The 11743-nt window shown below is 60.2% G+C and overlaps 1 protein-coding gene across 1 annotated transcript; it reads left to right on the top strand.

Annotated features, from left to right (window-relative positions):
* Window positions 1-5207: 5207 nt before the first annotated feature.
* KAZALD1 (Kazal type serine peptidase inhibitor domain 1) lies at window positions 5208-11095 on the top strand. Its single transcript, XM_074830073.1, has 5 exons — window positions 5208-5324; window positions 6815-7415; window positions 8611-8771; window positions 10105-10252; window positions 10420-11095. Exons 2-5 carry the CDS (start codon window positions 6914-6916, stop codon window positions 10503-10505), a joined length of 897 nt encoding a protein of 298 aa, XP_074686174.1. The 5' UTR covers window positions 5208-5324; window positions 6815-6913; the 3' UTR covers window positions 10506-11095.
* Window positions 11096-11743: the final 648 nt, after the last annotated feature.

The following is an 11743-nucleotide window of genomic DNA, read 5'->3' as shown; positions in this document are numbered from 1 at the left end:
AATTTTTAATAGCTTGCCAAGACACAGGGAGATGGAGCGCTCAGGAAAAATGAATTACGTTTTTATTATGTGTTTTATTGTGGTGTAATTGAACGGGATTAGCTGAGAATACAATATATTTCCAGGGCAGTGCAAAGAAAACAAAAATAATGATGACACCTGCCCCCCCCCCCCTCTTCCCCATACCACCAGCCTGTGTGGGGACACCCTCCCTGTGTGCACTGGCTGGGAGCTGGCCCTGAGCTGCTGGTGGCTGTGAGAGGCAAAGATGGGGATGGGAGGGACACCAGAGGGGACAGGGGACTGGAGATACAGGGGCTCGGGGGTGGCTGGGTCTGGCTGGGTGACCGGGCAGGGTCTGGGCTCACCTGAGGAGCCCCCACAGGGGGGGGCTGAGGTGCAGGGCAGAGTGTCATGGCAACACTCAGCCGCACAGTCTTTTCCCTGTCCGCTTGTCCCCAGCTGCTTTTATCCCATCCCTGAGATCCCCTTTGGTCTGTCCCCCACCTGCACAAGCTGGCAGTGCTAGGCTGAGACCTGACAAACTCAGTTCTAGGGTGCTGTCCTGCAAACCAGCCATGCTGGCTGATCTCTCCTGACGCTGGCAGCACTGCTGAGAGCCCACAGACTCTGTCACTTTGCTGGACTAGGGGGGGGGACCTGTCCTCACAGGTCCTCTGGCTGGGGGGAGAGAAAGATGACCCCATGGCTGGTGAGTTTTGGCGGGCTGACAAGCCCAAAGGTGACAAGCCTCAGCAGGGGATTCCAGGATGGAGCAATGGATGCAGGGGAGCAAGGATGCTTGGTCTGTTCCCAAACCAGTTCATCCCAGAGGTCACAGGCCAGACCCTGAAAGGCAGTGGCTGGGTGTCCCCATGGGGTGCTGGGGGTGCTGGGCGGCACTAGGCTGGGGACATCGATTGGTCCCTGGCATTTTTAATGAGCTGCCCGACCACAAGCTTTAACCTTGCCCATAATGAGGGCGAGCAGCAGCAATTCCTACTGCCACAGCCGGCTCCCCCAGCCTTAATGAGCTAATCAATACTTGTTCTCAGCTTAATTTCCAGCTAATTGCTCTTTAATGACGCCTGGAAATGGGCAGCCTCTTGTGGGAAGGAGGGGCGGGCAGGCTCCCCCTCCCCAGTGCCCGTCCCTGGTGGCAGGGGGTGCTGGGGCACTGGTGGTGGGTCACCTTCCCTGGCTGCGTCCCAGCCTCACTGACACTGCTGGAGGCTGGGGAAAGGAAGGGAGGGAGGGTGGCAAAGGGGACAGCGGGTGCAGGGCATGGTGCCACTGAGCTGGCAGCACCCTGTGGAGCACCCACCCTGGCGGGGGAGACTGTGCAGCCCCGTGCACCCACGGCAGGCTGAGCAGAGAGTCCCTGCACCCCAGGAGGGTTCCCAAGCCCCTCAGGACACTACGTTGCAGTGGGCGTTCCCAGAGTGAGCTCATGGGGATGGAGAGCTTGGTTTTTGGGGTGCAGGGAGATGGGGGGAGACTGTGGTGGCCATGGATTGCTTCAGGATCTGCAGGCCCCAGGTACAGGGACAGTGTCACGGCAAGGGGATGGGGACGAGGCCAGCAGTGCCCTGGAGGTGGCAGCAGAGACCCCGCAGCCTGCTGCCTGCACTCGCCTGCCTGCACTCGCCTGCCTGCACCTCTCTGCCGCCCTCCGCCGGGTCAGCCCCTCAGGCTTTGGGGGTGTAGGCATGTTTAGGGGGTGCTCCTGTTTGCTGCAGGGTCAGGGGTGCGGGGGGAGCCTGGCATGTGGCGGGGTGGTGGGAACTGCGCTAACCCGGTGCCGAGGTGTCAAAGTTGGCATGGCCGTGTCAGCTGGGGGGGCCAGGTGGTGGGCAGAGTCAGGGGGTCTCCAGGCATGCAGCTGCCACCGCCTGTTTGGTTTCTGGCCCCGGATTATACGACCTGTTCTTGGATGGGGCTGGTGGAAAAGCCCCAGTGAAAGCAGGGGGATTCCTGCAGGGAGACGCCAAGCTGCATCCAGCCCCACTGAGCCGTGGTTTTTGGGGAGAAGGAGCCTGCAGCCTCTGGGTGCGGACCTCCCTCACATCCCTGGAGCATCTCTTGCCACCCAGCCACTGCTTCTCAGGGCCTGCCTGAGAACCCCCTGTCCCTCCTGCTCACAGCTGCAACCATTTCCCCAAGAATTTGCTGATGGGTTTGTTCTTGGGAGGAATTTGCTCTGGAAAAGCCTGGAGAAACCTGAGCCTGGCTGCTTCCCAGTGTGGGTCCTGTGTGGCATGCGGGGTGGGAGGGACTTGCCTGCTCCCTGTCCCTTGTCCCTGCAGTGGACCCCCAGGATGTGTCTGGGACCCCCAAGAGCTGCACGGTCTTGGGGTGGGCTGGCCAGATCCCGGCTGTGTCAGACTGCTCTGAACAGCATGAAATGGAGAGGAGCAGCAGCGGATTTGAGATGAAACAAGGGAGACTTGGTTTATTACGAGAATGAGACCCCCACGGCCCAGGCAGTGTGCCAGCAGCACCCCCTGCCCCAGTATCTCCTGGTGACATTTGCTTCTGCGTTGGCATAACCTGCAGTCCTGTCCCCACCAGTACTGCTCGCGAACCCTCCCTGACATGATGTGTGTTGAGTCACTTGGCCCAGGGCTTTTTTTCCAGGGTGGGTTTTTTCCTTGGCCCCAACTGCTGGAAGCCCCAAATCCCCATGGGGTGGTCCAGGAGATCAGCCTGGGGCCAGGAGGGAGGCAGTGGGGCCAGGAGGAGTGGGGCACCCCAGACCAGCTGTGACAGCTCTGCCATCAGGGGCACATCCTGATGACAGAGCTCTGGAGGGATGCCATGGAGCACTCACATGGATGCACGTGGATCTGCCAGGAGCACTCACAGACTCCTGGCATCAATGAGACCATCACAGGGGAAAGAAATGGTGATGGGGAGCAGCCCACTGGGAAGGGAGGGGGGGCTTTGGTGCTTGAGCCTCGCTGCACCTTCAAAGCCCAATTTCAAGAATTTTACTGGGCTTGGGGCAAGTGAGGAGAGAGGAGGGATAACTGACCAGCACTGGAGCTGGGAATGTGATTTACCCAAGTGCCAGTCCACACAGGGCTGCAACCACTGTTTTCCCCCCAAGTCTGTTCACAGCAACTGGAGCCACAAGCCCCCGGTGCAGCCAGTGGCCACGCTGATTGAATCGAGGTGTGATTGAGCACAGCTTCTTGTTAAGCACAGGTTAGATCTTCCACCCCTCATTCATAGCTGCTACTATTTATTAGCACATTCAATAGTCTCATTAAGCGGGAGGTTTAATTACCTGCCAGGTTTGAGCTCCATCTTGTTTAGCTGAGCCATGCTGTGCTGTGCTGCCTGTGGCTTCCAGCCCTGGGTTGTGTTGCAGCACAGCTGGAGCTTTCCCTGCTCAGATCTGGGGTTGGATTTCACCTCTGGAGAGGGGATCTCCATCCGCAGATGTGGTCTCTCCCCACCTTGCAAGTGGCAGATGTTGCAGTGATGCTTGGATGACTCCAGCCACCCAGAAGCCATGGTAACCCCATGGGGACAGGGACATGCCAGGCGCCTGGGCCATGGCATGTGGGAGAAGGAACCAGGGCTGGGGCCCTCATATGTGGGGAAGGGCAGCCGCATTGGGGCCTGTCCCCCCCTTGCCCCCCTGCCAAGGGCAAGAGAAGCAAATAACCAGGGAGTATCGCTGGCCCCACTTTTCAGCAGTGGCTCTATTTCTGTGCTGGCCAGGAGCTCTGTGGGCTGAAGTTGTCATCTGGGGCCAGGCTTTGGCCACTGCATGGGGCAGGCGAGGGTGCGCTTAGCGCAGGGATGCCCAAATGTGCAGGCAGTGCTTTGTCCCAAGGCAGGGAACTGGGGCACGGTGGGGGCAGCCTGGGAGGCTCAGCACCCTCGGCTGGGTCACCATCATCCTGTCCTCTGCTCAGGCTCTGAACCAGCTCTGGGGGTGCATGTAGGAAACCCTCAGCCCCTCCTGACATTTTTCCCTGATCCCAAAGCAGCTGAAGCCCCAGCTGCTCGGCGACTAGTGGATGGGGGGCTCAAAAACCTGCAGCACGCTGGGACCGCACGCGATGGGCCAGGCAAGGGGAGCTGGGAAGGGAGGCAGCCCTGAGCCAAGGGGCTGGGGGCCGCGGAGGGGGAGCGGGATGTGAGACTGAACGCAGAACCGGTAGGAAACCCCCCTCTGCAGCAGAGAGCTGGAGGGGGGGTTGGCCAGCAAAGGCGGATTTAGGGGGGCTGAAGCCTGGCGCATTTTCCGTCGTTAGCCACGGCCGGATTCACAACATGACTGAGCAAAAGCCCTGGAGCCCGGAACGAATTTGCAGGAGGGTGTTGGAAAGCAAAAGCAGATTTTTGCAGCATGGTGAAGGAAACCAGATCCTTCAAGGGGTCCTGCAATGGCTTTTCTTTGCCTGAGCTTCACTGGGGAAACAAATCCCACAAATTCCTCACTTGGAGGAGGGGAGCAGGCTGTGGGATCCCCCCCACCACAGCAGTGGGAGCAAGATGCAAGTGCATGGCGTGTTTATGCTGCAAAGGCACGCTAGGCCCCCGCTCCTCAGGGCCAGGGGAATTGAGGCAGGGAGCAGCGAGGCAGCTTGCTGGGGGGCTCTGGAGCCACAGCCCCGTGCACGCAGGTTTGCACTGCCGTGGCGTGAAGCACCCCCACCACTGCTCCCAGCGGCTCTGTTCCAGCCAAGGTAATGTCATTGCTTGCACCCCAATACCCCCTTCATACCTGGCTCCCAGGGTGGGGTGAGCACAGATATCCCCCAGGAATTATCCCCCCATTTAATTACAGCAGCTGCTCAGTGTTTCAGCTTGTGTTTCCCATCCAAATTACAAGTTGAGAGATGCTTTTGCCTACTTCCCCAGCCATGCCCACCCCCTGCTTTTCCCCTCCCATTCACTTGTCCGCACAGACCCCTGCTAAGGTGGGCTCTGCCCCCCATTCCGGCCCACTCCTGCCCCGTGGATGGAGCTGAGCATCGCCCAGGTCCCCACACACGGTTTGGGGTGACCCCAGTGTCGGGGTCCGCGGGGAGGTGCTGGTGTCGGGGGGGCCGGAGCGGCAGAGCCCCGGGGCCGGGGTGCAGTGGGTGGCGGGACCGCGGCAGGGAAGGGGTGCCGGCCAGCCCGGGTGCCGGTCCAGGGATGGGCCGCGGGCCCGGAGAGGGGCGGGGGGACTCACGTTTCGCTGACATCACGGCGGGTGCCGGAGCAGCCGGGGGCCAGCAGCCCCGCCGCCACGGCCACTGCGCACCCGCGCCTGCCCGCTCGCCGCCCCCCGAAACCGCCGCTCCCCGGCACCGGCACCTCCGGTAAGTGGCGGCTTACGGCGGGGTGGCTCCCGGGGGGCCCCAGGGGACACTCTGGCCCTTCCCAGGACTCAGTCGGGACCCCCAGCGCCTGCAGCCCGGACTTGGGGAGCCAGAGACAAACTTTGCAGTTATCTCCCCCTTCTCTGGCACCCCACATCCATCAGGGGCTGGAGCCTTGCTCGGTACAGCCCAGGGTAGGGAGGGCTGGGGGGGGGGGCGCTCCAGCACCGGGACACCCTCCCCCTTTCCACCCCTGGGGGGCTCGGTGGTCTCCAATAAACGGGTCAGAGCTTCTCAGTTTGTTATCCGGGGGGGTGCACGTGTGTGTAACCCACCATCCCCATCACCCCACCCCAGCTTTGGGCTGCATTAGCCCTGGAGGGGTGGGGGGTCTGCGGGGTGCAGCTGGGGGGGCCACAGCCTGCCCTTCAGTGCTGTTCCCAACAGGAGAGGAGGGGGCAGCCGGCTGCCTGGGTCCCCTCCCCAGCCACGCTCACTCGTGCTGGGTGGCCCTGGGACAGGGACCGTAATTTCACTCCATCTCAGGGAAGAGAGCCAGGATGTAACCAGGAGCTGGGGGGTGTTCACAAAGGGGTTCAGTTCATCGTCACCCCCTCTGGGGACAGGCTCTGAGACCACACACGTCCCCCAGCAGAGATGGGAAGCCCGGGGCAGATCACTCCCCCAGGGTTAGGGGGTAATGCAGGCTTGGGGTTTGGGGACAGGGACCCCGCTGTGCCGGCACAGGCTGACCTGCTGCCAGTCCACTGACTTCCCCCTTGTGCTTCTGAGCTCCCCCATGCTCAGTCTCAGTTGCCTGTGTGATAACTGAGGGGGTCACAGAGCTTTCTTGGGGGGGTGATTCTTCCCCTGCTCAGGTGGGTGGAGACTAAAAAGAGGGGTTATTGGTGCAGGGAGGGGAGGAGGACAAAAGCCAGGCGTGACTGAGAGCATCCTCCTGGCTCTGCTCCTCTCAGCTGGCTGCCTCCAGTATGGAAAGAACCCCTTGTCTGCAGGATCAGCCGCTCCACTCTGCTTGTCTGGGTGGTGAGGGAGGAAAAAAGGCCTCGTGACTCTTGCAAAGCAATGGGGAAAGGAAAGGGGCGCCTGGCTTGAGAACAGCTTCCTGAGAGGAGATGAGGAGCAGGGTACAAACTGTGAGCCATGACAGTGTAGAGCAGCCTGTCTGGTCCCCTGCCAGCCCTGTAGTTCCCCAGGCCGTGGTGGGGTCAGAGGATGCTGGGCTCTTCCCATCAGGCTGCCAGGGAAGAAGGATGAAACCTGGTGGGTCTGGGGTCAGCAGACCCATCCCACTGGAGGATACTCAACATCTCGGGGCAGGAGCTGGTTGGGGAGCCCCAGGGTGGAAAGGACATGGCTGTGGGGCTGGGGGTGAGAGGGGTTGGGACCGACCTGCTGCTCATAGCAAACCAGCAGGGAGCCAGAGGAGTGGGAGACGCTTCATGCACATATATCCTCCCTCCTTGCAGGCCAGGATGGCTCCTCAAATCTAGCCAGGGAGGCCAGAGCAGTGCCAGAGATTCCTGTCCAAGTGATGGTGGGACTGGGATAGAGGAGCTGCTGTGAGGATGTCTGAAGTCAAGACCCTAAGCTCCTCTTGCCTCATGCTTTCCTTGCTCTCCTTGCACTGGGCTTCGCTCCAGCTGGGCCAGGCTTTTCCCAGCACCTCCGACTACCTCCAGCGGGGCTGGCAGCGGCTGCTGGAGGAAGGGGAGGGCTGCACCGAGTGCCGGCCAGAGGAGTGCCCGGCACCACGTGGGTGCCTGGCTGGCATGGTGCGGGATGCCTGCGACTGCTGCTGGGAGTGTGCCAACCTGGAGGGACAGATCTGCGACCTGGACAACACCAACCACTTCTACGGCAAGTGTGGGGAGCACCTGGAGTGCCGGCTGGATGCTGGGGACCTGCGGCATGGAGAAGTGCCCGAGCCCCAGTGCGTCTGCCTCTCCCGCCTGGCCCTCTGCGGCTCCGATGGCAAAACCTACACCCAGATCTGCAGGTTCCTGGAGGCTGCCCGTGCTCACCCTGATGCCAACCTCACCATGGCCCACGAGGGTCCCTGCGAGTCAGGTAGTGCCCAGGATGGAGGCTCATACCTCTCAGGAATGGACAAGAAAGGGGTCTGGCTTAATTATTTCACCTGGCAGCAAACCCACAGTGTCCACAGGGGTGTCGTACAGTGGCAGGTCCCCCCTAGTCCCCCCACCCGGCTGCTCCAGGGCAGCCCCTGCAGATCCAGTGCCTGGAGAGGTTTGGGAGCAGCTTTGCCAAGTGGGAGCAGGGTTTATGGGAAGCAGCAAATCCTGCCGGAGCAGATGGGGAAGTTCCAGGGAATTGTTAGTGAATTCTTGGCGGCAGTGGTGGGTTCATGCTGGCCCATCGCTCCTGAGAAATGCGGCTGCCTCCTGCAAATGGAAACCTGGGTCGGTTTGACTTGGCTGCGTGATTTTCATTACTCATTTAAAACCCAGCTGGGGGGGACAGGCAGTGGCGGGGAGGCCATGCCCCAGTCTGGCACAGGTCACCCAGTGCTGTCACCACAGCACAAGGTGCATCAAGGTTGACTTTATTTTCTGCAGATCATCATGACCTCGAGTTTTTTCCCCCAGGTATATTGAGAGGTGAAGGCCTTCCCTTGACTTCTGGCTCATGCTATGGGCCAGCTCCTGGGGCAGGTGTGGGTAGGAAGAGTAGTCCTCACTCCATCCCTCCAGGGAAGGGATGTGGGACCTGGAGGTATTGGCTCTGTACAGCAGCCAGGGACCTGCTTGCTCCCTTAATTGCTGGCATGAGCCCTGTGCCAGAAAAGAGGCCTCGTTTGGCTGGAAGCTCATCTGCCTCATGCATCCCCACCAGCCTTGGGCTGGATGAGTGCTCCTCGGCCTCTCCCCCGCAGGAGGAGTGTGCTCCGATTGCGCAGGAGAGCTTCGCTTTGTAGCGTTGCTGTTATCAAACTGTTCCTGCTGCCCCTGTGTCTCTGTGCATCACTGCATCACTGTGCAGGTGGGGAAAGTGAGGCCAGGAGGGATGGCAACCCCACCATGGGCCAGGGGGGCTGGGGAGGGAGTCCCCAGTCCCAGCTGTGAGGAGGGACCGTGTCCTGGGGCAAGATGAGGATCTGCCAACAGTGAGAGAGGAGAGGGGCATGGGAAGGGTCCCAGCATCTCTATGCGAGCCAAATGCTGCCACCCCAGAGGGGATCAGCCCAGGAGAGCCCATGGGACCTTTTCTGAGCCCACCCTGCTCTCCTGTCCCCCCTCCCCAGAGCCCCAGATCACCTCTCCTCCCTATGACACATGGAACATCACTGGGCAGGATGTCATCTTTGGCTGTGAGGTCTTCGCCTACCCCATGGCATCCATTGAGTGGAGGAAGGATGGCATGGAGATGCTGCTGCCTGGAGATGACCCCCACATCTCTGTCCAGGTAAGCCTTGTGCCTAGGTCATTGGACATGGCCCTGGGGTGACCCAGCCCTTCCCAGAGCTTGTGGGCAACCAGACCTCAGGGTGGTCATCCTCTGGGGGTGGCCAAGCCTGGCTGCCTGGGGATGAGAAGGGGTGACTGGAGCCTGCACACCATGAGGACTGACTGAGCCAGGGCTGCTGTCTCAGCGGTAGGACCCACCAGCATAGCTCTCTTCTGCAATTTTCTCTAGTAGTATTTGAACTTATGAATATTTTTTAGGACCTGCAGAGTCCTGCAGCAGGGAGTTTTCCACCTCCCTGCCTTGAGTTTGCTCTGCCTGCTGGCTTCACTCACAGCCCCACCAGCAGGGCTGGAGGAAAGGACCTCCTGAAGCACCTTCCAGCCTGGGTTATCCTCTGCTCCCACCAGCAGACTCGGGCAGTCCCTGCCCTTTTCTGCCTGCCACTCCAAGCAGGGTTTACCTCCCAGAGCAGGCAGGCCCAGGGGTCAGCATCCTGCCTGCTGTCGGCCCCAAATATAGTGCCCAGCTGGGCATACCCAGCTATTAGAGGGTGTGGGCAGAGGCATAGGGGCTGTGCACCACAGCCAGACACTGTTGGGGAGAAAACTGTGGTGGGATGAATGAGGGGAGCCAGGGGAGCGGTTGGGACCCAGCACCGTGGAGGGGTGATGTGCTGATCCCCCTCCATCTTTCTGACCTTCATGCCACCCCATAGCCGAGGACCTTCACCCTGAGCAGGGCTACCCTGCCTGGCTGGAGGAGACTCAGCTGTTCTCCACCCCTGGCCACTGCACCATAATAGCAGCCTGCAAACACAGCTGCAGCCCAGATGGGTCAGGAAAATGTTATTTCTTGCTGGGGACAAACAGAAAATAGCATGGTTGATGCCAGAGCAATCCTGGGACCTTGCTGCCTGCCGAAACAGGGGATTCGGGTCTCCTCTGAGCCATGCCAGGCTAGCTGTGCCCATGGCACAGATGCCTCCTTGCTTCTGTCACCCCGCAGAGCACTGACCCCAGCATCCTCCCACTGTTTGGGGACCATGGTGACAGTGGGGACACAGCTAGGAGTCCAGGGCACATCTCTGGGGTCCTGCCCAAAACAGGGCTCCAAGGTTCTCCTGGGGGCAAGAAGGTGTCCATTCCCCCCACCTCCCCTGGGTGGTGGGAAAAAGGGGGGACCCGCATCAGGGGATCTGCCTCTGTCCCCAGAGTGGTACTTAGTGGGGGTCAAAGAGTTTCCCTGGGCTTGTATCCCCCTTCCCACCCATCCTAGCCCTATGCAGGGCTTTCCTGGCCCCAGCACTAACTGAAATCCCCCCCTCTTGCAGTTCAGAGGTGGCCCCCAGAAATACGAAGTGACGGGCTGGCTCCAGATCCAGGGCGTGCGGGTGACGGACGAAGGCACCTATCGCTGCTTCGCCAGGAACAGTGTCGGGGAGGTGGTGGCGTTAGCCAGCCTGACTGTCTTCACACCGGGTGAGCACCACGTCCTTGTCCCCACGCTCTCACAGGGACAAAGGGGTTTGGGCAGGGTAGACTGATATGGTGGGAGCTGCTGTGCATGGTTTGGCTTTGGTCCTGGGGGGGAAGGGGACAGGCACTGGGGTGGGCAATGTCACATTGACCTCACGCTGCTGTTTCAGATCAGCTCAACTTGACGGGCTTTTCCCTGCCAAAGCCCCGTACAACACCTGAGGACTACATGGAGAGCGAGGAGGACTATTACTAGCCTGGAGACGGGATGTCCAGCTGCAGAGATCACCTTGCCCACAGTGGCTGTTCCCAGGGTTCAGGGACATCTCCAGAGCAGGCACACCCCAGCCCAGAACTCCTTCTCTGAACAGTCGTGGCACAGCAGCATCTTTTTTGGGGTGTGAGGGACAGGGTGACACATCCCTTTTCTGGGGGTGCTTGGGGAGGGGACATCGGCTGCTTGGTGGCACAGGGTTGGGACTGGGGGTGGCTCCGCCTGGGGCAGGGTGGGTCTGTGCTCCAGCACCGAGCGGGGATGGGGTGGCAGGTGGGACACTGTGGGGACAGCCACACTGGACTTGGTGCTGGGGGTGGAGGCAGATCCCCTCCAGGAGAGGGAGGCCAGGGCAGGGGCATCTCTGCCCTGTGTGAAGCATTTTGGGGAAGCCAGAGCAGAGGGCTCAGACTTGGCTGTGACATCCAGTGTGTCACCCCCAGGGCTGATCTGTGTCCCCCAAGCACAGGGACAGCCAGGCTTCTCCCCAGGACCTGAGAAACCTGCTGCCAAAATAGCCTTTTCTTCCTGTTTGTTTTTAACCAGAAAAGTAGTGATTTGAGGAAACCAGACACTTGTGGTTTTCAGTGCTGTCTTTTCTGCAGCCCAACCCTCCATGTGGTCAGAAACACTTTGACCAACTTTGTGTTTATCCCTTCCACGCAACTCTTTACTTTGTCATTTCAGTTAACATTAGGTAAAATATACACGTAGGTCAAAGCCAGCACAGACCAGTCGACTGTCCTGCATGCGCAGGGATTATTTTGGGAGTGAGGGAGGGTGCAAACACTGCAGATGCTACCCTGTCCACTGTGGGGGTGCTTGGGTTGAGGAGCCCTCCTGCCCATGCCGGTGCTCACAGATAGTCCTGGCGTGCGTCCTGCCCCTCTCACCCCGCATGGGGATGGGGCTCTCCACCAGACCATCCCCTGTGCAGTGGGGATCCATCAAGCTGGCTCATTGCACCCCCATCAGTTTGGATCCCATCCCACCTCTGCCCATCTTCATCTCAGAGTCCTGTGTCCTGTGGCACTGGTGTCTCTACCCAGGCGACCACAGCCCTACCAGCGTGGAGGGGGCAGAGCAGCTCTGTGCCTGGCTGGGGAAAGACAGGGAGGCTCCTGTTTCCACTGAAAATGCTCAATTTTTTTTTAAAAAAAACCCCACCTGCCTCCCAGATCTGGTGATTTAGAGCAAACTGTCATTTTGGGGGAGCATGG

The sequence above is a fragment of the Strix aluco genome, chromosome 7 (assembly GCF_031877795.1).
Source record: "Strix aluco isolate bStrAlu1 chromosome 7, bStrAlu1.hap1, whole genome shotgun sequence".
Taxonomy (NCBI): domain Eukaryota; kingdom Metazoa; phylum Chordata; class Aves; order Strigiformes; family Strigidae; genus Strix; species Strix aluco.
The sequence above is the reverse complement of the archived record's forward strand: the minus strand, read 5'-3'. Positions and strand labels throughout refer to the sequence as shown.

Bases quoted from the DNA above. Each gene is read 5' to 3' on its own strand.
- KAZALD1 (XM_074830073.1), top strand. From the start codon at position 6,914: ATGTCTGAAGTCAAGACCCTAAGCTCCTCTTGCCTCATGCTTTCCTTG. The intron at 7,416-8,610 runs GTAGTGCCCAGG...CCCCCTCCCCAG, and splicing joins CGAGGGTCCCTGCGAGTCAG to AGCCCCAGATCACCTCTCCT. The intron at 8,772-10,104 runs GTAAGCCTTGTG...CCCCTCTTGCAG, and splicing joins ACCCCCACATCTCTGTCCAG to TTCAGAGGTGGCCCCCAGAA.